Source organism: Danio aesculapii, chromosome 20 (assembly GCF_903798145.1).
Source record: "Danio aesculapii chromosome 20, fDanAes4.1, whole genome shotgun sequence".
NCBI classification, from domain to species: domain Eukaryota; kingdom Metazoa; phylum Chordata; class Actinopteri; order Cypriniformes; family Danionidae; genus Danio; species Danio aesculapii.
The window spans coordinates 41,180,961-41,207,750 of NC_079454.1; the positions used below are offsets into that span (position 1 = coordinate 41,180,961).

General features: G+C 34.4%; 1 protein-coding gene across 12 annotated transcripts in view; it reads left to right on the forward strand.

The window, feature by feature from the left end:
* The window catches only part of trdn (triadin), a 100,166-nt gene that overhangs the window by 35,021 nt on the left and 38,355 nt on the right, over positions 1-26,790 (forward strand). For 9 of the 12 annotated variants that reach the window (XM_056481006.1, XM_056481002.1, XM_056481001.1 and 6 more), the window contains 5 exons: positions 5,544-5,570; positions 12,505-12,531; positions 15,635-17,185; positions 20,186-20,236; positions 22,568-22,669. In XM_056481006.1, coding sequence (XP_056336981.1) covers positions 5,544-5,570; positions 12,505-12,531; positions 15,635-17,185; positions 20,186-20,236; positions 22,568-22,669 — 1,758 coding nt within the window. The remainder of the gene's footprint in view (positions 1-5,543; positions 5,571-12,504; positions 12,532-15,634; positions 17,186-20,185; positions 20,237-22,567; positions 22,670-26,790) is intronic. The other 3 variants (XM_056481013.1, XM_056481012.1, XM_056481008.1) reach the window with 2 other exon arrangements.

The window sequence follows — 26,790 nt, forward strand, 5'->3', positions numbered from 1 at the left end:
GCTGGTACAGAAAAGTACACTAGCAAATTAGCAAACATAGCTAACTGATAGTTTTGTCCATTTCACTTTTTATTATTATTATTATTATTATTATTATTATTATTATTATTATTATTGTAAACTTTTGTGCAGGTGTGTATTTTTATTGGAATTTAAATAGTTCACCCTCATTTCCTTTTAAAAATATTATATATTTTTAAACATTTTCAAACATTTTTGGACATGAAAATTTTTAGTCCATATTTTGTTATTTTATGGACCAATTTTTCAAACCAAAATTAATTTAAATTTAATACAAAAAAATTATTAAAAATAAAACATAAAATAATTATAATAAACCAGTTACAATTAGAAATTTTGTCCTGGTGATTAACAAGTCAAACAAATAATTGTGATTAATGATTTATTCAGTTTTTAGTTATAAGCATAAATAAAAAAAAATGACCAAATGTTTTCTTGTTGTGAAAACTATATATTATATCTATATATTATATATTTAACCATAATATAAAATAATATAATATAATATAATATAAAATAATATAATATAATATAATATAATATAATATAATATAATATAATATAATATAATATAATATAATATAATATAATATAATATAATATAATATAAAAAACTGATCAGGACTTGTATGTTTCAGGGGAAAATAAAACTACTAAAATATATTTAATAAAAAATAAATAAATAAATAAATATAAATATACAGTAACACTTCATAAAAAAAAACAAATACCACAAAATGAATGGTGTTATTAGTATTTATTATTATACACGTCCAAGACTGTAAAAAACAAACAAAAAAATCAGCTTAGCATTTAGTATATGGAAAATAAGTACTATTTTTTTTACAAAAAAAAAAAAAAAACACCTTTGCCATTTTGCAAAAAAAGAAGAAAAAAGGAAAAGAAAAGAAGCAAAAGAAGGTAGTCATTTGTTATTTTGGTAATTATTACTAGAACTATTAGAACTGGCGTTGATGAGAAAAAAAAATTACATGTAGTTATTTTGTATACATAGTGAAATCATAAAAATATATATCTTTATGACATTTTTGAACATACATTTCACTATACACTTTAGGCCCATGATATGTTTTTTAAAAAAAACTTAAAACTGACACTATTATTTCAGGCAAACATAATGCTGTATTATTTGCTTTAATCATCAGTCAAATCTCCAAAGGTAATACACGCCTATGACAATTAAACAAGGCCCATGAAGTACTTTTGAATGAATGACATTTACTTTGTTTAATTATCGGTGACCAAGGATCTGCTATCAATTAACAAAACCCCCACAATGCCTCAACAGTCATTACACAAATGTTTCAAGAGCTAAAACATACAGAAAATACAGTACGGCACAAGTGTGTCTGAAACCGTCTGAATTACAAAAGAAAGAAATATTTGTGAAGCAGTCAGAGCACAAATGAATACATAAGCACAGTGAACACTTAAAGAAACATTCATAAAGAGAACTCAAAACACAGAGACAGAGACAATTGTGACATTGCCATTTGCCAACCAATAACACGCTTGGCTAGGATTCCTCATAAGTCACCTTGAGGTGCTCATTTAAAATAAATGCGTGTGGATTGACTGCTACATCGCTTCAATAGCTCCAGTTATCAAAGAATGCTTTTCACATTGACGGTTACATATATCAAAAGAATATATCATCTGCAAGGTATACAAACTGATCACAACACTGTACACACACTGTAAAAAATATCTATCAGATTTTTGTATTTTGTGATTCATATTTTTAGTTTTTTTGTTTTTTTACGCTTTTAAATTGCATTTTAGGACTTTTAACCATGAAAAGGTTGAAAAAGTGACTTTTATTAAAATTTTTTATAGTTTAAAGTTTAATATGGTACCCTGGGCGACCACCCCATATCCAACCATCCCTCTTACACAGGTCATTATTATTAAGAATTGAAGATAAACAATCCTACTATAAATAATATATAATAAAAATAATATATAAAGAATTTTGCCTTCAACAGTATATATTTAAAAAAAGAAAGAGAGATATATATATACACACACACACAACCGGTCAAAAGTCTGGGCTCAGTGTGATGTAACACCTGATGTTACACCTGGCTAAAAGATGTAACAACATTAAGGGAGACGAACACAGCGATATATTTATTTTAACAAAATTGAACATAACAATCAAAACATCAGTATCAGTATGTTTAATCAGTGTGAATGAAAGTGGTAAGTGTTGTCAGCGCTAGTTTATGGATGCAAAACAAAACATAAAGCCCAAATTGGAGCGCAACTACCCAAACAGTGAATGAACACCTGACCAGCTTCAGGTGCGCTGAAGGCACGCCCCAACCTAGAACAGACCAAACACACAAAAACACAAACCAAAAAAAACACAGTCCTAACAATGATTATTAAAGGTTTTAAAATAAGCTTATTCTGCTCACCAAGGCTGCATTTATTTCATCAAAAATACAGTAAAAATTGTACATGTAAAATTGTGAAATGATATTGAACTATAAAATAACTTTTAAAAGTAGTTTATAATTTAATTTAATAACTTATTCCAGTAATTTTAAAGATGAATTTTCAGCTTCATTACCCAGTCTTCTGAAATCACTCTAATATTAAGTATTATTGTTGTTATTATTATCATTAATATTATTATTATTAATGGTAATAGAAACAAAAGTAATAACGAGTAATAGTTTCATTTAAAACTACATACAATACGTAATAAGTAAATATTTAATAAATAAGTATTCAACCATTTAACATTTTTTTACATTTAATAAATGCTGCCTTGATGAACAGAATACTTTTATTAAAATTATGAAATAAAATAGTTTAAAAAAAAAACTAACGCCAAACTTTTGACCGGTAGTGTATTTTTAGTGTATTTTAGTGTATGACCTTCACAACAGGGCTAATGATATTGTCTCCAATTGCAAGTGTACATAAAATATTAACTTTAATATGAATTTGTTTGTATAATTTAACAAATTATAAGTGGTGTTCCTTTCATCATTTCATTATTAGCTAAACCGCTCTTAAGGAAAATTAACTCGTTTAAAAACAAACAATGAAAAAGAAACATTGATTTTGTAGTTAAACCATGGTAACCAGTAATCACAATGGTTAGACAAATAGCAATCAATACAATCAATAAACTCATAAAACCTGGTTACAATTTAACCAGAGATTTAACCCCCTCTCACCCGTTTTAAATACACACACACACACACACACACACACACACACACGCACACATGCACACATATATATATATATATATATATATATATATATATATATATATATATATATATATATATATATATATATATATATATATATATATATATATATATATATATATATATATATATGTATACATATTTAATTTAAACAATTAAATAACATGCCAATCATAAATGAAAATATGTATCACTCGTCACTACAAGGCCTCCACAGTACACAATTTATAAATAAGCTCAAGACTTTTATTTATTTATTTATTTTTATAATTAATAGGATAATTTAATGAAGTGTCAAATAAATACATAGAAATATTATTGATTGGTTTTAAAAAATATATCACTAATATAAATCACTTATAGTTGGTTTTTCTCCCTAAAAACAAAACCTTTTAAACTTTTACGCAATCTCACAACAACAGAACTACTTGATGTAGTAGCTAATTAGAATGAATTTATCTTGATTAATCTTATTCATATACATTTTTAGTATGATTTGTTTATTCCCCAAATGACGATTGGGTTTAGGGGTGGGGGTTAAGTGCAAACACTTCTATATGAATAAAATGCTATCAATTTTACAAATTAGCCACTTTTCTGACAATATATAAATCATATTAATGTTTTTGTCAGTTCCATCAGATATTTAACCCTTGTGTGTTATACAAATTGACTATCCTTTCGTTATGTTGATGGCTGTTTTTGCCCCATTGAATTCCATTATAACCACAATTTTTGATTGCAAAGCCAATAATCATACATTCTTGATGGTTAGTGGTTTACCCTGTTGGGAAGAGGTACAATTTGTCATTTTTACTGTAGATCATCAGTTGGCATCATTAACCCTTTAGACAGACCTGTACAAAAACGTTTCTTGCTTTCATATGGAGTTCTATAGCCCAAATAACAAATAGTGTGCATGCATAAATACACTTACAATGTTTACTGTTCTGAGGTGCTTATTTTTGATTTTATCAAACATATCAATATAAGTGCGCAAAGGTCTCTTGTACACACAATATATAAAAGCCAGAAGCTTTTTTTTGCACTATAACTGATAATTAACAGTAAAAATTACCAATTTTATCTCTTCCCAACAGGGAAAACCACCAGCAATAAGGATAGCGTGATTATATGGTGTCATGGCTTTGCAATCACAACATTTAATTATTATTGAAGTCTATAGCACAAAAACAGCCGCAAACAAAACAAACGAGTCGTGAATTTGCTCAGAGTGAATTGTTGAGTTTTTGAATGATTTCAAAGCCCCCAAATGTGTCAAAATAAGATTTGTCACCAAAAAATCATTACATTTTCTGAAACACAGAGAAATCTGTGGTTTAATTAAGCCTCAACCCCAACCCTAGATCACCCCAAATCCTTTGTAACAGCACACAAGGGTTAATTGCACTTTAGCATCGAGAGCAACTCCGAGTAAGTACATTTAGACCTGTTTTCAGTTGCTGTGTTTGGTTTACACGCCTGAAACTTGTCTATAGCGCTTGTTCACTGCTGCTCTTATAGTTGTGTAAATTGCTTCCTTGTCCTCATTTGTAAGTCGCTTTGGATAAAAGCGTCTGCTAAATGACTAAATGTAAATGTAAATGTAAATATTCGTCCATGATTTCTAATTCTGTGAAAATACAGTTCTTCAAAGCACAAAAAAAAACTTGAGGGTCAATAACAATGTTTATTGATTTTTAGTTTTAGCTTAAAGCCTATTAGTTTAGCTTTGTTTTAATTCATTTGACTTTTTGTTGAGCACCACTGCTCTGTACAAAACCAGCAATATTTTCTCCTCTTCATTCTAACCCATATGGGTGTATTTATAGATCACACTGCAGAAAAACAGGCTCGCCAGATCAAATCGTTTGACAGTCAAACAAGCTAATTAATTAATCATTTTACTTTATTTACACATATAAATGCATCACCAGTTATAAAGGTGGCTTCGTAATTAACATTTATTGAGTTTTCTTGCATGCAAATGAAATGTGTCGGGGTGAAAGACAGAGGTCGCATGAAAACACTTCTGCGTATGCATGTTTGTTTATGTTTGAGTGTCTGTGTTGATGCTGGCATGCCTTTTTTTCTTCCACAGAAGATCTTAAAGGCCAGAATAAAGTGCTGTGAATCGTACACGAGCCTTTTCCCCTCTCTGATCCACATTTATAATTTATTCAGCCCTCATCAATGTTTCAAAAGATCTATTTTGTAGGTTCTTCTCTAACACTCTTGTCTTTTGTATTCCTTCCTCCTCCACCAATTTAGGCGAGCGTCATTTTGTGAAGAAAAAAGGTTAGTATCAAACTCTGTCCTCCTTCACTTTCGTTATACACAAATAAGAGATGCATTTGTTAAAATGTGAAGCAAAGAGCATAGAATCACCAAGAGGCGACACTCTAGTGCGATTTGGTAAACAGACACTAGATGGCGCTGCGGCCATATTTGAATGAAAATTCCGATAGAACAACAGCATATAAGTCTGCAAAATAAACTATTAAAAGTGCTGATGATTGTGATAGTAAGTGTTGTATTGTCGTGTTTCAGATTGTATCTCAGCTTTAATGCGCTTTTTAAATAAATAAATAAAAAAGCTGCTGCTTGCCATCGCGACAGCAATAAGATCCAATGGACGGCCGATCGCTTTCACTTCAAAATGACTGAATGGCGGGGCTGTTACTGGGTACTGCTGTTGCAATGGAACGTTCTATTGAGTGTCGCTTCTTGATCATTCTAAGCTCTTTGGATGAAGGTAGACGCAAATTATATAAAGGTAAACCTGTGTTTAAAAACAAACAAACAATATACACACTCATTTGTGACTAGTAGGCATATATGCATACATACATACAGTAGGCATATATAGTAGGCATATATGCATACATAAATACATACATACATACATACATACACACACTACAATTTATGAATTACACTTTAAAAAAAAAAACATTAAAAATAAACTAACTAAAATTGTAAGGGAATTTGCAGCAGATATTTTGGAGTTTATTCAAATTTTACCCCCAAAAAGTTACATTTGATAAAAAAAAATTGTAAATTTCAATTAACTGTGCAGCAAGTTGCTAACAAGTCCAAGCTGTCAATTTTTTTTTACATTTACATTTAGTCATTTAGCAGATGCTTTTGTCCAAAACAACTTTTGATGATTTGACAATTCAGGAGGTATTCAGCGATTTAATAAGAAGAGGTAATACATACAAGAAGTGCTAGTTATTCAAAGTAACTTGTTTGCGCTCAGAGAAGTTAGTGCTAGGGTAGGAGGGGTTTTTTTTTAAAGAGAGTGGGAGAGAGAAAGTGCTTCTATAGGTGTTTTTGGTATTATTTACCAGAGTTCAGGTGTTCTCGGAGGAGATGGGTATTTAGTTGTCGTTTGAAGGATACCAGTGAATCTGCAGTCTGAGTGGGAATGGAAATAATTTTTTTAAACAATGTTATATTAAATACCAAATTATTTTTTATTATCAATAGTAACAATTGTACCTCATTATTTACACCTTCTATTGCAATCGTCTTATGATATGCATTACACTAAAAATATCAATCTAAAAACACAAACTAATTTGTTTTGTAGACATACATTTTTAAAGAAATTGACCAAAAAAAATTAGTTCATTGGTCCTCAACTAAAAAAAAAACATGCTGAAATAACAAAAGTAAATTCAACACTCTAACTTGAAGTACAACTTAACTGTCATTGTCACTTAAGGTAGAAATGCACCAATATGGAATTTTAGCCCGATACCAATAACCGATTTGAAGGGTGATAGCCGATATTAGCTGATAGAAATAAATAATATATTTTCTTCATGTTTGTAAACATTTACACTGAATAGCTGATTTTATTTTAGAACCTTTCTTTCAGAAAAGATGAACTGATCTCAGAACTTTATTAATCAACTATTTTTTAATATAAATAAAATATACCGATATTTCAAAATGGCCACCGATTAAAAAAGCATCCCTAATTCAAGGTCTACTTATTACAGAAAACAACCTTAATAAATAAGTACTTAATCGTCTTTATTTTTACTGTTAAGTAAAATTTAGTTAATCAAAAATGTAAGCAAATCCTGCATTGTAGATTATATTTAGTGATTGGTCATTTATTCTGAAAGTCCACAGTATAGAGTTGAAAAAAAATACAATTTCAAGTACTAGTGACACAAGTACAAAATCTGAACTATCTATTAAACACACAGATATAGAGAATAGTAGATAATCAAGTACTAACATGTAACTTATAATTAAATGCTTGTTTCTATTTAACAGGTATTATAATAATATCAACAAAAGAGTACAGTATATAATAAATAAGTACTAGTATCTAACAATTAAGTACTACCTAACGAAAGGCACTAGAACCAAACAATAAGTACTAATAATTTTCAGATTAATCTGTCTAGCATTAGCAATACCACATTCAAAGTCACTTAAAGGGGACCTAAAGTATTTTTCAAGGTGTAAAATAAGTCTCTTATGTCCCTAGAGTGTGCGTGTGAAGTTTCAGCTCAAAATACCCCATAAACAATGTTTTACAACTCTTTGAAACTGCCCCTTTTGGGCTTTGATGCTAATTGTGCCATTTTGGTGACTGTCGCTTTAAATGCAATTGAGATTGTGCACCCAGCCCTCTTTTCAAATGAAGGCGGAGCTAAAAATGCCTGTGTGTCAACATATAGGCAGATTCAAAAACAAGACTAACGTCCTATGCTAATGAGGGATAGAATGTCACTAATGGGCAGAGCTTTCCCCTTCTATGTCAAAGTGTTTCTGTAGACTGATTTTAGGAATAATGAATTAATGACATTAGAAGCTGGCTATATTCACAGACGGTTGCGACACAACTGTGTTTAAACCCCCTTTAAAAGTGATTTTTGCCTTTTTAAATTGCCTTTATTTAATTTTGATCCTCTCTTTGAACTTCAGCAGATTGTCTTCACATCGTCAAAGTCTATTTTTCCACCACTACTTGAGCTTTTCTATCTATATTGACCTTGTAAGTTGCATGTCCTTTTTTTCGTGGTTTTTTGAAGCATTTATTAAAGTGAAACACAATAGCACTTGGGTGTCAAGTGGTGTTTGGTGCAAATAATGATATTCTGTCTGACGTTTTGAAAACAAATACATTGCTGAACTAAATAAATATGCAAATCTCCTCATAAAATGCTACTCACATTAGACCTGTGAGACTTTCAGCTGCTAATTGAAGGAGTATTAAAGGCAATATTTAAAAAGCATCTCTCAGGTGCCCGAGAGGAGGAATATTTTGACAGGCTCTTAAAAAAAGTCTTAAATTAAAAAAAGAAAAAAGAAGAAGCAGTGGATTTTTGCTGGTTTTGGGGGACCACATTCAAATGAAAGGGTCATGAAACCTCCCTCTTTCGGATCAAGTCTACCTCAGAATTTTTTCAGAAAATGCTCCATGATGGGCGTGGAGCGCTGCGAGCAGAGGGAGGATTGGGTGTCGCCGGCAGAGCAGGGAAAAAAGAGGGGAGCGAACAACTGTTGTCAGTTGGCACAAACTGTGAGGAGACCCATGACTTTATAGTTTACAAAGTTAAAATTCAAAGAAATAAGCAGTAATTTAATGCCCTGCTACATTTGTTATTCGTAATTTCATATACACACATCCACAATTTATATCATTATAAAGATAATCGTGTTTATATAAACACTATGAATGAGGAGGACTTCTCTTATCCTCAATCACTGGGTCTGAATGCAGATACAGTGGATATTAGTGCAGCAGGTCTCTTTCTCTATCTATTCCAACCATTTGCCCCATCCTGTAATCTGGAGGATTTTAAAGGGTCACGAAACAGGAACATTTTTACCCGAGAGCTTTTCTCATCTGAAATCCCGATTTGCCACTCGTCTTCTTTTAATCAAGACGTGGCTCCAGTTGGTGTAGAATGTTCTGTCTTTACAGATTTGGCAAGTAAGCGATCAGTGATCTTTGTTTGTTTATTCAGATGGCATAGTTAGTATCGTCAGCAGTACTCTTTCAGTTTTTAAAGACATACTTTACTCAAAATGATTTAGTTACCAAGTTTAAAGTACGTTAATATCACTACAATGTTATGAACTGAAAGATATGCTGTAAATGCTGCTCTCCGAGTGTAAAGATATAAACACTGCAATCAAACCATTACCATCGTGTAGGATTTTCGCCGCATTTTGTGACAGGATAGTCTATACACACACGGCTTTCTGACACTACCTACTGAGTGCATCTGAGTTACCGAGAAATGCGGAGGCTTTTACTCTTATATGGCGTGCGGTATCAAACATTCCATTAAAACTAAACTCTTCCTTTGTTCCTCATATGCATTATCTGGTTTGTTACGGGGGGGCAAGCATAAAATGTTCCTGAATGAAAGTGAAAGTGCCAAACAGCAGTTAAATTGGAAAAATTAATGATTTGGCAAATAATTTGATTACTAATGTCTATGTAAACACAGTCACTGTCTTTCTCCCCTGCGTCTGTGTGTTTGTATTGCTTCTGTGAAAATCAGCACGTGCCCAAACGGAAACTCCCATTTTTATCCAAAACCTTTCCTCTTTCTCTCCCCCGACACTCCCACCTAAACAGAGCTAGACACACCCCCACTTTCCTGACTTTTTCCAAACTAGAGTTGTAAAAACACCCTGCTGAAACAGGGGGGTTTCGTGGCCCTTTAAACATAGCAGCACAGATATAGGCGATGTGTCTACATGGGAACAAACTCAACTGATAAAAGACAAAGTCCGGCATTCTCCATGTCTCGTACTGCTCTCCCGGCAAAAATGCTTGCTGCAAACAAACAGCTTTGCTGTATCTGCCCTGATAGCATCGCGTGGAAAAACATGCAACAAACCCAGTGGATCATGGAAACAATCACATACGACCCTTCATGAACAGCTAAATACTGCTTGCGGTATGCGAAGTTCAAGGGTGCGATCTCACCCAGTCATTGGGTCTCACAGCTTGGCAGGTATGCCTGCCTTTGGAAAGCATGTGCTCTCATGAATAATTAAGAAGCAGGGTCTTCTCATAGGATTGACACAATCTACATTGTATAAGCGCTGTACAAATAAAGGTGAATTGAATTGAATTGATAAGAAAACTCTTCTATGAATAATAATGACAGTCATCACTTCACTAGCAGATTCGCGCTATGTCACCGATTTTGATCCCACCTCAAAAATTATTTTAAATGTGAAATTAGCTGACAAAAGCTCAAAACTATCCAGTTTTCCACACAATTAAAGCTGACAGGTGCTAACATTGTCTTAATTGATGCTCAACACACAAATAAAATAAAAAGTACTCCAGAGTGACTTGAACCTTTAAAGCCTCGCAAAGTGTATCTCCCAAAGCACTACACAATATCGATGATATTAAAGAGATGGTTCACACAGACACACACACACACACACACACAAAATCCTGTCATCAAAACACCCTTATGCTTTTTTGACAAATGTTTCTTATGTTTAACATACACAATGTTTTGAATTAAAGCAATTATTTACTTAAAAAAGGGAGTAACGTGGAACTGTTAGGTTGACTTTACTTATTTTTATTAAGCAAAGTCAACTTATTGCTTTGTAAATAGGTGAGTAAATCCATTGCTTTTAAAGGAAAAGTCAATTAATCTTTATTGATTTCAATTAATTTTCATTAAATTACTTTTTTCTGTGTACTTTTTTTTTAAATAATGTAAAGTGAATGGTGACAAGGCTTGGTGACATCCAAAAATGTTTCAAAAAACACTTAAAGACAAAAGGAATTAGACTAAAATGTTATTTATTTGTAGATACTTAGAGTACAGTAAAATCCCCATAAGCTTTAAATGTAAATCTGTATGTTAATATCACACCTGAAACACATGAAATGTGAGTGTTTTTTGGGGGGCTTTTTTGAAGCAATAAAACCGTAAAGTTAAAAATATCAGTTCAAAATTTATATACCACTTCCACAGTAGAGGATTTTGCAATCAACCAGTTTTAATCTATTTAAAATTTTGTTCTCATCCAATGGTCGGTCATGTGGATACATTTCTTAAAGTTTCAGACCCCAAAGATTGCATGTTCAATCCAGGTGAAATATGAGAGCAAAATAGAGATGAAAATTTAACAAGAGTGCATCACTCAAGGTATTGCAGCTTAAAACTGTAGTCTGTAAAATGAATATCTGGTCCTACATCTCCTATTAAGATTAAAATAAGTATTATGGAGATGAAATGGCATCACAGTGAATAAATGATGAAACAATATTAATTTGGGGTAAACTATCATATGCCTTTAGTACTGTATGTCAACCGTGTCAGTTGGGTGTAAGTAGTTACTGTAATTATATTATACTTGCCATAAATACTGCAAAAATGCACAATTTTTGCATAAATCAATTCAGAGAAGCAGAGAAATTTTGGTAAACAAATATATTTTGCAGAATAACTCATTTATCATTATGATTGCATTTATCTAGACCATTGCAACTGCTTAAATAACAATAAAGTGAGTCATAATTTTTTTAGATCAGTGTTTAGTATTTATTTAATTCCCCTCCTCCTCATAGCTCCTATTGCTAGTTCCTACAACAGTTAACCATTCCTATAACTAGCACTTATGTCTATTGCCTCTTCATGTTGAATCACTGAATGCCTCCTCATTTGTAAGTTGCTTTGGACAAAAGCGTCTGATAAAGGACTAAATGTATATGATATACAATTTATGTTTTTCTGTTTTGCAGAGACTTACCGTGAAAAGCCATATACACATACAATTAACTAACTTTAACTAAAAATTAGCTAACTATCAAAATGGATGTTATTAAAATACTTACTAAATGCCTAAAGACCAGATTTGACTCTGGTTTAATGTATATATGCATTGACATTTATAGAACTTTAAGTAGTATTGAGTCAAGTAATTAAATTCCTTATTAACTATTTCAATTACTTTTCAGCCCTAGTCATTCAATAAATAATCTAAATACAGTTTTAATGATGTAATTAATGATTAATTACTTTTTTTTAAACTAACTAACTAACCCAACACTGGTCTCAACACACTAATGAAGTAATAACCGGCTTTTTCCTACACTATTAAAAAAGGAGATAGACTAGATAATTGCCTCATTCTTCACCACTCCATGCATTAAACCTCAGATTAACTAACTTAATCAAGAGTTTTTCTCATGTTATTCTCCTTCTCTCTCCTCCAGGAGAATTCCTGCCACCGAGGAAAAAAGGTTAGTGTCTTGAAGAGCGCTTGATGAGATTGCATTCATCAGGGAATACATAAACCATCAGCATAACAGATAACGGTTTGCTTGAGTCTGTAATTAACGCATTTATATTACGGTTGCATTAGGAGGGCAAGCATTAGAGTATTTTATGGAGAATGGGCATTATGTTTGTCATTGATTGCGATTTTACATTTGGAGCCATTCATAATCATTTCCCTTTGTTTTCACACGCGCTAATTGTGCTCCCCGTGCTAATCAAGCTGCATGTATTTGTCCATTAACATCTTCATGGAATCATCATTAAGCCGTCTCCGAATGGTAAAGCTATTGCAGAAAGCATCTAAACACCATTATCACTTTTAGCTAATGCAAATGTTTGTGAATAAAAATAGCTCAGCATATGCACGTAATAAAAGTCTGGATTTGATTATATGGGTGACGCATTTGCTGTGATTCGTCACATTAAGACTTAAGGGAGCTTTGCAAGCCTCTTGTTTTGCTTTAAAGGCACAGTTCTGTACGTAATTGCTGACACAAGGACACCTAAGAGACCAGGAAATTAGCTGCAAGCGCTTAAGACGTATAGGCATTGTCAATGGAGGAGTATGATAAACCATAATTATTGTTCTTTGAGGATGCCGTTCTGTTTTGCTTATTGCGTTTTTTCTATTGAAACAAAAAAAAAAAAATAAAAGCAGGGATGACATTGTGTATGAGTAAAACCCAGACGCAAGTTAGCATTTTAGTACTTCCACTTCCATCATGCTGAAGAAAAAGTGCTTTAATAGATCTTTGATTAAATGACTAAAACAAGATCTGTGGTTAATAAAACTTATTTCCATGTTTTAATTTAAAACATAAAATGCAATGCAAATATTTATGAACAACCGAGCTAAATGGGACTTTTGTTAATCAGAATCAGAATCAGTTTTATTTCCAAATGTGCAAGGAATTTGTTTTGGCTACAGAAGCTTCCAGTGTACATAAAGTGACAAGTGACCAACACAAAGTAAATAAATATGAAAAATAAAAATAAATAAGATGATAAACATGAACAGAGATGCAGTTAGTATTAAACAGAGATGCAATTAGTAATAACAATGAAAATAACAATGTAATAACATTGAAAGTCATCACACAAGAAATCTGTTATATGGACAAGTCCATTTTTACAGGTTAGGTTTAAAACTGTGCTCTTATTTATCTAGTCAAATTAAAAAATTTAGAGAAATCATATTTTTAGCATTAATTTAAAAGACTCAAATAGTTGCTGGAAGCTTAACTGTGGTGACAGATGCCATAATAAACTTTGTTGGTTTGTTTTTACAATCTAAAGGCATTTAGTTATTTTCCTTTTTTAAAGTAAGTAAACTAGCTGCCATTAAAGTAACAAGTTGACTTTATTAAGGTGAGTAAACCCATTGTAACTTAGAACTGTTAAGTTGACTAAACTTCATTTTTATACTTATGCACAGTTCATTTTCTTAATAAATTAAAACGATCGCAAAAAACGATTGCACTAATTTAAACGATTTGTGTTGGAACAACATGAAGAAATTGTGTGGAACCCATGATTGTTAGTGTTGCACTAACACAATACTACTTCAATTGAGCTACACAAATCCTTAATTGTTTTTTAGATGAAAGGGCACAGTACATTACAGTATGTCTTACTTGCTGTATTGTTGTAAACACACACTATATGGTCAGGTGATGTACTGAAGGTTATAGGACAGGTTGGTTTATCAACGAGCCAAACGTACAGTACATGACTTACATTAACTCATTATGAATGTCTTTTGAATTTACAGTTTTAGGCCAAATCCCAATTCTACCCCTAAGCCCATCCCCTTACCCCTCATTTTGCACGTTCACGTGAAAGGGTAGGGGTGTCCCAATTCTCTTTAGCGTGATTTCCCAGAATACACCATCCACAACTACAGCATAACTGCACCCGGAAGTATGGAGATCCACAAATTAGTATTTTTTGTCATTATTACGAATATTTACAACAAACAAGCACATGTTTTAATACATTCATAACCACGTTCGTGTTTTACCGTCATGCTTAAAATAAAATAAATAAATAAATAAATAAATAAATAAATAAATAAAAAGTTAAAATAAAAAACGCTGAATTTCGCTATCTATAATCCCTAATAATAACTCCTGTACAGCAGTCCCACAACATTCTGACACTCGATGACACTCGAATACCCTGTTAGAAAAGTCTAGTGGCTGGAAATGACCTTTTTACAGTGTCTACTATAATGTTAATGTTGTTTTCGTGTGTTTACATAGATGAATATGGCCACTGTGTAAATGCACAGTATAGTTACGATCTTATCACCACATTAGATCGTTATGATAACATAATATATGCCTTCAGTGATTTCCTGAAGATAAATACCAAAAAATAACACAACTGGAATAACTACAGCAGTCACGATCATCTGATCTCATATGAAGCAAGAGATCGCGATGACATATGATTACGTGTGCAGGTGTTGTAGTGGTGTCCCTTTTCTTAGGGGTAAATTTTGAAGACTATCCCCTTCAAACTCTATTTCAAAGGGGAAGGGCAAGGGGTACAAAAATAGAATTGGGATTGGGCCTTATTATTTACATTATTTATACCCATTATTATTTACCAAGTTCTTTGTAATTATTGGTGTGTCTTCTCAGCATGCAACTACATTGAAAAAATGAATAATTGGATTTACTGATATTTTTTAAGGTAAGTGGTTGCAAACAATTAACATGTGATGGATTTTAACACACAGATTAAGTTGAAAATTACTACATTTCATTTGAAAGTTTAAATTCAGCCCATATAAATAGCTAGCAACCACTTACCTTAAAAACAATTTGTTAATCCAATGAATCAATTATTATCAGTGTATCTAATAGCACATAAGGCATGCTGTCACAGTAAAATACATTGTATTCATTAAATATGTCTAATTATATGTTATGCAATGGCCTGTGCATGTCAAGCCAAATATTATTTGTCTGCTGTCAAATGCTGTGAGGCTGTGCGTTTGGTTTGAGCCCAAAAACACCACACAGAGCCTTCACTGACACTCCTGACAACCTAATAATATAGTTACAGAAATATGGGCCAAGGAGATGTTAGAAGAGGAAGGGGAATACTTGGAGGAAGAAGAGGAGGAGGAAGAGGATGATATAGCTACTGATGAAGAACAGGAGGAGGAGGAAGAAGACTATGAGGAAGAAGAGGAAGAATTTGATGAGGAGCTTGAGGAGGAGGAAGAAGAAGAGGAGGAGCTTGAGGAAGAAGAAGAAGAGGAGGAGGAGCTTGAGGAGGAAGAGGAGAAAGAGCTTGAGGAAGAAGATGAGGAGGAAGAAGGGGAGAAAGAGGAACCTGAAGTAAAGGTGGTGAAGGAGGAGGAAGATGAAGAGGAGGCAAAAGAAGAGGAGGAAGATGAAGAGGAAGCTGAAGCAGATGAGGAGGAAGAAGAGGAAGCTGAAGCAGAGGAGGAGGGGGAAGATGAAGAAGAAGCAACAGAAATTGCTGCTAAGAAAAAGAAGAAAGAGGAAACTGGAGCAAAGGAGGAGGAAGAAGATGAAGAAGAGGGAAAAGAAGATGAGACTGAGGAAAAGGAGGAAGAGGAACCTGAAGCAGTTGAGGAGGAGGATGAAGAGAAAGAGGAGGCTGAGAAAAAGGAGAAAGAGGAGGCTGGAGCAGAGGAGGAGGATGAAGATGAAGAGGAGGCTAAGGAAAAGGAGGGAGATGAAGCTGGAACGGACAAGGAAGAAGCTCCAGAGGAGGAAGATGAAGTAAAGGAGGAAGAGGAAGCTGGAACAGACAAGGAAGAAGAAGAAGAAAAGGAGAAAGAAGAAGCTGTAGTCAAGGAGGAAGAGGAAGATGAAAAGGAGGAATCTCCTTCTGCTGTTCCTGAAAAGAAAGCTGCTCCAATCCCTGCAGAACCTGCTGTGGAGAAAGAAGAAGCTCATGTTACTCCTAAAGAAGCTGAGGAAGCTGAGGAAGCCGATGAAGCGGATGATGACAAAGATGATCACACCCAAGAAGAACCACCAGCTGGTAAAGTCACTCCGGCTGAAGATACAGAGAAACAAGTTGATGAAGCAGAGACACCTATCACAATGGCTCCTACTGTAGACCATGACCAAAAAGATGACCAAAGTGAGGAGAAAGATGATGAAGATGATGTCCAAGATGCCACTATCGCCATTGCTCTTGGTATTGTAGCTGAGGTTGAAGAACAAGCAACTGGTGAGGAACCTATACTTATTAAAGCTGATGGTGCTGCGGCAAAATTAACAGCTGTAGAGGAGAGCGCTGCTAAAGCTGACAACTCACAAGATAGCTTAAGCACTGCTGATATCGCATCTGATGATGATGAGATAGCTAAAGAGTTAGAAGGTGAGACTGGTATCAGACTGAAAGATGCTGACTCTGAAAAAGATACACCATGTAAAGATGAGGGTGCTGTTGAGGAACCTGATGATGGTGTTGCAGAAAGGAAAGAGGTAAATAAGGAAGGAGAGGATCAGATAAATGCTGAGGATGAAGATGATGTTCTTAAAGTAACAGCACCTGTAGTTAGTCCTGAAGCAGGTGAAGATGAGAAAGCAATGGTGGCTGATGAAGATGGCTCTTCGCCCAAGAAAGGTATACTATACCTGATTAGTTATGATGGTAATGAGTCTGATTGCTTTTTTCATTCATGTAAAGATGTATTCATGTCATATAATATTGCAGATAGTGATCTTAGTAGTGGGAATGTTACTGAATCTAGACCTGGAAAGACTTGTGTAGTTTGACTCCCGAATGAACGACAACATACTGTGCCAAGTCCAAGTCCAAAAGAATTACTCACAGTCAGTTATTTTAGTCAATAAATACATAATGCACTGCCAACATAGTCAAACAGGTTGGTTCTTTTTAGAGAATCAAAAAGACGTGCTGTACATACTTCTGAAGAAATGACTCTATTCCTATTGGGGAATCAAAACATAAGGCACAACCAGAATAGTCTGATTTCCCAAAGAAATTACTCTAATTTAATGGCCATCCATAAGTCTCTGAAACCAAGAGAGAATGTAATATTATGAAAATGAATGGGCTACTCAATCAACAGTATAAAAAAAACTATAAGCCAAGTACTCGAAATACCTAATTATACTTTTATAACATATGAAAAATTATAGGCCAAATATACTAAGACTTTTCTGTCAAGCTAATTTTACTAAATATACTTAAAGTATTAGTTCACCCAAAATATCATTTTTTACCCACCCTTCACTTGTTCCAAACCTGTTTGAGTTTGTTTCCTCTGTTCAACCCAAAAGAAGAGAGATAGTTTAAAAAGAGCTGAAAACCTGTAACCACTGACTTCTTAAGTAGGAAAAACAAATACTATCAAAGTCAATAGTTACAGGTTTTCAGCTCTGAGTAAAATATCTACTTTTGTGTTGAACAGAGGAAAGAAACGTACATTTTTTAAAGAGATATTAAAAAGATATTTTAAAGAGAGATGAACTCCTGTAACCATTGTGTTAAGTATAAAAAACAAACACTATGGAAGTCAATGGTTACAGGTTTTCACCTCTGTAAAATATCTACTTTTGTGTTGAACAGAGGAAAGAAAGGTTATTTTAAAGAGATATTAAAAAGATAGTTTAAAGAGAGATGAAAACCTGTAACCATTGACTTCTTAGGATGGAAAAACAAATATTATGGAAGTCAATGGTTACAGGTTTTCAGCTCTCTTTAAAATATCTACTTTTGTACTTTTGTCAAACCACTTGAGGAGTACAATAAAATTTTTGGGAGAACGTTCCCTTTAAAGGACCACCTCACTTTTTAAAAAATATGCTCATTTTACAAGTTCCTGAGAGTTAAACAGCTGCAATGATTTTATGCAGCACATGAAAGTAGTCACCAGCTAGGTAACTAGGTAAAGGCAATATCATTATGCCAGAATCTCAACCATACACAACAGACAAACTTAGTACATGATGTAACTAGAGAACAGTCTAAACTTTTTTTTTTTGAGCGCGAAGCTAATGGTCTAATCTGATTCAATGATCTATGCTAAGCTAAGCTAAAAGTGCTCCGGAAATCGGTTGAATGGATTCATAAATGGCAAAACTCAGCTGTTCAACTGCTTAGGGAAGTTATAAAATAAACATTTTTTTAGAATAGTGCAGTGTTCCTTAAGAGCAATATTATGTATACTTAAGATACATTTCAGAGAACAACATAAAAAGTAGACTGACTTATTTTAAATTTTAAAAAGTACACAAATAACTCACTTGAATAAACTTTTCTTTGGTAAAGGTAACTCAGTAAGATTTCTTTCCAATTCTCAAATTTAATTGCTATAATTTATTTTGGAAATACTTATAAAATCTTTATATACTCCATATATGTTTTTTTTCTTGTTTCTTACAATAATTATTTAGACTCGCGGTCACACAAACATAGATTAACATACAAATCCAAATACACTGGCAGGAAAGGAGCACGTTTGAGTTAGTGATTGAAGTCTAATTCATGCTGGGTGGATCAAAGCACAGCAGCTGGTGCATTGCTGCTCAGCTGCCAGTGAAACGGTTCGAATCCATGAGAGACTGCTTTCATGTCAGCTGTCACAGGGCGCACGTCTCTAAAGGGGTCATTCAAGGGCATCAAAGTTCTGGCCGATCAATGAGAACATGAAAACACAGATTAAGCCAAATGAAGAGAGCAAATCTAGGGAATCTAGTCAAGAATTAGCTGGCGAAGAGGCGACACAGTGGCTCACAGCAAGAAGGTCACTGGTTTGAGTCTGGGCTGGGCCAGTTGGCATTTCTGTGTGGAAATTGCATGTTCTCCCAGTGTTCGCGTGGATCCAAAGACACACTTAAAAAAACTGCATTTGTTGTTTGTTAAAACTACTTATTTAAAATGAGTTTAATTAACCCAATACTGAAGTTTTTTTAGGCACAACTTAATTGTGTTCAATCCACTTAAATTTGGAAAGTTAACCAAATGGATTTGTTTTGGGACAATATGAAGGAATTGTGTGGAACCCTGCATTTTTTTCATGCATGTGGTATGGGTGGATTAAATAAACTAAGTTGGCAGTAGTGTGCATGTGTGAATGAGAGTGTATGGTGTTTCCCAGTATTGGGTTGCAGCTGAAAGGGCATCTGCTATGTAAAAACATATGCTGGATAAGTTGACGGTTCATTCCGCTGTGGCCACCCCTGATGAATAAAGGGACTAAGCCGAAGGAAAATGAATGAATGAATTATCTGGTGAAGGCAATGTACGCTGCTTATAACATATGCTTATAACAAAGAGCAGCTTGAGTTTACCTTGCTAACTTAATTTAGCTTATTTGCCGATTCAATCAGCGCAAAACTAAACCACCTGTTTCTGCTCCTAACTCGCCGCTGATGCTGCTGTAATGAATTCTGAAGGATCGTCCCAGTACAAATGAAAAAAATGATTTTGCATGCTAATTAAATCTGATGATAGCTCTATGTCAGACACTAATGCAATCTACCCATCCACAAAAGGGAAAAAGTTGAAAAATTGCTTGGCAAAGTGATAGAATAATAGGGTAAAAAATTGTTGACCATTAAGGCATTGTGTGTGTAACTCATCTATGTGATACAACAGCTCCTGAAGCTAAAGACACTGAAGAAGTGGACACAGAAGAAATGGCTGAAGGTATTGTCTATTTTCAAAAATGTTCAGTGTGAAAATCACTGTCATCCTTCACTGAAATACTGTATATGATTCATTGGATTTACTTTTTTTTTATTAAAGGGGCGGTCCACTACGATATCATATTTTAAACTTTAGTTGATGTGTAATGTAGCTGTGTGAACACAAACAGCATCTCTGAATGTAAGACGCTCAAAGTTCAATGCAAAGGGAGACACTGGCTTTTACAAAGTTAGCTTAGCAAAGCCTAGCGAGACTACAAAATACATATACATCTGGGTTAGTGAGATCATAAACCCTTTAGGATATGCATACCAAAGGGGAGTGGCCAGAGGCGCTGTAATGTTATTGCAGAGAAAGCTAAAATTCTGTCCAAACACTGCTATTTCACAGAGCTTGGTCTGTTTCTGTATTTGGGCTTCCAAAGGACACGACACAAAGACAGAAGTGCTTACAGTTTAATTGTAATTATGCTCCAGAGAATTATAAAATATATATAGCTCTAGCATTTGACAGAGGACAGCTTCCAGAATCTCTCCCAGTTCAGTGCTGGATTCGGCTAAAAGCTCCTCAAAGAAGGAGCAACTCCAACCATAATATAATAACACCGTTAACAATTCAGCTACAAATTCATATTTATCAGTCAAACCGCTGTAAACACATACAATCTTCCCCAGCGCTGCAGCCTCTCTCTGTGCGGCTGCTTTCCGTGCATTCTACATCTCAAATAACCAACTCACTAAAGGTATGTGAACACTTCATATTACTTATACACACTTATTTCAAAATATGCGAAAGACACTCGTTCGGTTTTATTTTAGAGAGCAGGCGTGAGGTTCAGCTGTGTCCTCTTCATTTTCTGTCTGATTCAGGCCCCGTTTACACTAATACGTTTTAGTTTTAAAAGACACAAGTTTTGCTACGGTTATGCCTTGTGACCACACTACGCCGGAGCTTTTTGAAAACGCTGAAGAGGCCGTTTTTATTTGAAAACGCTGCTGCTCCGTGTAAGTGTGGATTGGGGAAAACAGAGACACCTGAAAACAGAGGGGTTATTTATCCGACCGTCATCTTCACTGTATGCATATTTATAACAAAACGGAGCCTACAACATTACTGCCTCCTTTCATTTTCATTGAAAAATATGAAACATACCCTCTCTTTTGCTGAATTTCAGTTTCAATAATCAATAATGGCCATTATAAAAGTATAACGTACAATAAGTTTATACATTATAAGAAATAAATGCAAGCGGTCAGTCAATATGCAGAATCAGTGTCCGCGGTTACATTAATTAATATATTAACTTATCTTTGCGCTCAGCCAAAACACGTTACCTGAGAACAAGTAATAGATTCAAATGACCAAAGTCGGAATATGCCGTTAGATATAGACAAGAATAATTAAATATCACGTTTAACAAATTTAGTGAGATTAGATCCAGCGGTAGATCCTTGATAAATTGTTCGATGTGCACAGCTCTCATCTGAGTAGCTCTCACTGACTGCCTGGAGCTCAGATGCACGCATACACTGTAGTGCAAGCCAGAATGTGTGTGTGGTCACGTGATGTGTGTTTTCAGCGGTGTAGTGTGGATGGAGAGCTGTTCAAAAACGCTAGGTGAAACACCAATGTGGACGTGGATCGTTTTCATTCTAAAACGCTGTTTTAAAACTAAAACGTATTAGCGTAAACGGGGCCTCAGGCTCAAACTGATCCGCCTTACGGTTACAGTAACTGACTGTATTTACACGATGGCAAAGCACGTGCTAGTAGAGGTGTGATGCTTCCTGGTAACGTGTAGCTGATTCGCAAATCAAAGCACATTATGTTAGGTGACCAATCAGAACCTCTTTAGGGCGGGGAACTAGGGAATATGACAGTGGTTTTCATCTTAGCTGAGTAGCTGTATATAATCAAAGTAAGATATATGAAAAAATAACATGATACAATTATGCGTTACAATGCGTTATACAAATAAAGCACGAGCACACATTGCTTTGCATCTTATAAACATAGCCAAGCCTTAAAAATACACTCTGGACCACCTCTTTAAGGTAACTGGTTACAAACAATTTATATGTTTGTAAGTTATACAAACAAATTAAGTTGAACATTACTAAATTTAAATTCAGCCCATATAAATTGCAACCACTTACATTAAAAGAATTAGTAAATCCAATGAATTTTTTTCAGCATTCTAAAAAATGCAGAAAGAAGAAAAAAAATCTATTTTTAATAAGTAACTGAATTTTAATGGTTACCGGAGATGAAAAATCGCAAAGACTTCTCTGTTTGGCGAGACTTTTAAATATGTGTTCTTTTCTTTCAAAGACATAGAAACCCTGAAAGAAGAGGAGAAAGATGAAAAGGAAGAAAGTGCAGAGCGAGAGGAAACTGCAGAAAAAGCAGCAGAACCAGAACCGGTCACTAAGGGTAAGAGACATGGAAGCAGCATGATAAAACAGACCAAAATTAAAATAAGAAAATAGTTTAATCACTAATGAGGTGTAAGGTTATTGATGGTGGATGAGTGGTGTTGTACAATATGCAGAATTGTGGGGATGGTGGATGAGAGGAGAACATTGTATGAGGGAGTGAGTGTGTGGTTGTGAATATGAGGGCTGAACAGAGCCTTAGGCCTCAAACTTTGATCTCCAAAGTCTTCCTTATGGCTCATTTTTCCATCTACTCCACAATATTATAGGATGCAGCTGCTGTGTGTCTAGTGCTTGATGTTCTGCACTGGTCTCTGCAGTAAAAAGACAAAAAATAAAGGTGTGCTAAAACTTTGAAATCGATAGACTGAAGAGTTTTCACCTGTTCTGTTAAAGTGATCATGTACTGAAAAGTGTGCTTGTATTTTTTTATTAAATAAATTTTTACGTACATTCACCGGCCACTTTATTAGGTACACCTGTCCAACTGCTCGTTAATGCAAATTTCTAATCAGCCAATTACATGTCAGCATCTCAATGCATTTAGGCATGTAGACATGGTCAAGACAATCTGCTGCAGTTCAAACCGAGCATCAGAATAAGGGAGGAAAGGTGATTTAACTGGCTCTGAACGTGGCATGGTTGTGGTGCCAGACTTGCTGGTTGGGTATTTCAGAAACTGCCGATCTACTGTGATTTTCATGTACAACTATCTCTAGGGTTTACAGAGGAAAAAATGAAAAAATATCCAGTAAGCGGCAGCTCTGTGGGTGCAAATGCCAGAGGTCAGAGGAGAATGGACACACTGGTTTGAGCTGATAGAAAGGCAACACTAACTCAAATAACCACTCGTTACAACCGAGGTATGAAGAAGAGCATCTCTGAATGCACAACATGTTAAACCTTGAGGCAGATTGGCTACAATGGCAGAATACCACACTGGGTGCCACTCCTGTCAACTAAGAACAGGAAACTGATGCTACAATTCGCACAGGCTCAACAAAATTGGACAACAGAAGATTTATAAATGTTGCCTGGTCTGATGAGTCTCAATTTCTGCTGTGACGTTCGGATGGTTGGGTCAGAATTTGGCATCAACAACATGAAAGTATGGATCCATTCTGCCTTGTATCAACAGTTCAGGCTGGTAGTGGTGGTGTAGAGGATATTTTATTGGCATACCTTGGGCCCATTAGAGTATTGTTGCTGACCATGTCCATCCTTTTATGACCACAGTGTACCCATCTTCTGATGGCTACTGCCAGCGGATAATGTGCCATTTCAAAACATAAATCATCTCAGACAGTTCACTGTACTCAAATGGCATCCACATTCACCAGATCTCAATCAAATATGTGCAGCCGACAAATCTACAGCAACTGCGTGATACTTTCCAACCCGGTGCTAGTAAGGTGTACCTAATAAAGTGGCCGGTGAGTGTACTTAAAAACCCATTCAAATTTAAAGTAAAATTATTTTAATGAACTTTTTAATTACTAAAGTATACAGGCCTAGAGAGCAGAAGTGACCGGAAATACTTTTGACGCAATTCCCCAAACATTAAAATACAAAATACATAGTTATTTATTCGTTTTCATTTATTCAAAATAATTATTTAATAGTATATCATATAGACTGAAAAAATAAAAGTGGGGAGGGAAAAAAGAGATACCAGTATCAGCCTCTATAAATGTACAGCATCTCGCTGAACACTCACAAAATAATAAATAATGCACAGAAAGCAGAAAAAGGTGTAATCTCGTCCATGTAATAATGAACATTAAATAAAAGCATAAGGAACTCTGTAATAAGACTTCCTTCAGTGAGATGTATCCCCTCCCTTTCCAATTATTCCTGCTATTTGATTTATCGATATGGTGTTGAACTAGAAATTTTTCTGAATTCCTCCTGAGGGCAAAAGATCCTGCTGGGTATCAGATTAAAATCTGGAGAGGAGATTGGGGATAAAGCGATGTGTGTACTGTGAGATGGAAATCTAATCCTGCGCAGAGACAGTGTATGACACAGCAGTAACACAGCAGAGTCAGAGCTGAGATGAGATTCAGAGTTCAGAGAAAGGCTGCTTCTTCAGTCTGAGAAGAAGAGAATGAGGTGTACCTGGATCTGCTACCAGTAAAATATGGCCAGACTGAGGCTTACATGGTGACACAGCACTATACTTACACAGAAAGTTTCAAATACATTCGGTGAAGGAGAAAAAGTAAAAAAGTATGTTCTACACAGCCTATTTTAACATCAAGATAGTTTACATGAATTGTAAGGATACAAATCCAGTGTTAATTTGTAACTGAAGCTTTCTAAATAAAAAAAAATGTTCATATATTTTAATACTTCTTTGTGTTGCCATTTTGGTGGTCAAAAAGATATCAATGTGTGGAGGTCAAATGGACGTCAAGATTCTGATATAAAATCGATTAGCATCGATAAGTATGTTCTACACCAGTGTTTCTCAACCACGTTTCCAGCTCTGCACATTTCTCCTTTAATGTCTCCATGTCCATGTCTCCTTAACCAAACACACCTGATTCAGATCATGACCTCATTAGCAGAGAATGAAAAACCTGTAATGGGTGTGACAAAGGAGACATCCAAAACATGCAGTGCTGGTGGTCCTCCAGGAATGTGTTTGAGAAACACTGTTCTAAATTTAAAACAACATAAAAATACACAATAAAAATGTAAATCGATTTGTTGTCATCTAACTACCTTGATGCCAAAACAACATCAAATTGACATCTAACATTAGCATCAAAACAGAAAATGTAAATTAGTCAATTTGATGTCATTTTAACATCAAGCTAGTTTACATGCATTGTAGGGATACAAAATCCAGTGTTAATTTGTAATTTGTAATTGAAGTTTTCAGACTCGCATTTAAGAGCAAGGGGTGGCCCCTGGTGGTTCGGCGGTATGAGTTGCGTATAGGGAGGCTCGGCTCTTTAGAAATACAGGAAAATACTTTTACGGGATGATAGCGGGATAGAACTGTAGAATACAGGAGAATCCTGGGAAAAACGGGAGGGTTGACAGGTATGTATGCGTCGTAATTTTTGGTGGTCAAAAGGACATCAATGTGAAATATTTTGATATAAAAATCGATTAGTATGTCCTACACAGTGTAGCATTCAAAAATGACATTTTAAACCAACATAAAAATACATAAAATTGTAAATCGATTTGATGTAAATGGAGTTCCTTCATCAAATTGACATAAAAAAACACAGAAAATTGGCGTGAAAAAAACACAGAAAATGTAAATTTGATGTAATTTTAACATCAATATAGTTTACATGCATTGCAGGGATAAAAAAAATCCAGTGTTCGTAATTCAAGCTTGCAGATTCATAAAACATTTCATATATTATAATACTTTGTGTTGTTATTTTGGTGGTCAAAAGAACATCCATGTCTGGATGTCAAATAGACATCAATATTTTGATATAACATTGATTAGTAGGTTCTACACAGCCTAGCAGACAAAAACAACATTTAAAACAACTTATAAATACACAATAAAAATGAAAAATCGATTTGATGTCAACTGACTGAAAACAACATCAAATTGACATCTAACATTGGCATCAAAAAACACATAAAAAATGTCAATTTGATGTAATTTTAACATCAATTTAGTTTACATGCATTGTAGGGATAAATATTAAATGAATAAAACATTTATTGAGCGGCATATTGACACAGTGGTTAGCACTGTCACCTCACAGCAAGAAAGTCGCTGGTTCGAGTCCCAGCTGAGTCAGTTTCCCAGTGCTGGGTTGAGGCTGGGTAAAACATATGCTGGATAAGTTGGTGATTCATTCCACTGTGGCGACCCCTGATTAACAAAGGGACTAAGCCAAAGAAAAATGAATAAAACATTTCTTGTATTCTAATACAGTTCTAATATGAATGTGTGAATGAGCTAAAGATCTTAGTTAATTGGTTATATTGTGAATTGTAAATTAAAACAAAATGTGACCAAAAGTTTTCTAATTTAAACTTTTAGACAGTGATTTGATGTTTACCTTGACTAAGTTTACTTCTCTAGCTAGGTCTGTCATTTCACCTAGAGTGACTTTGCAGCAGCATATGGATTTGTAT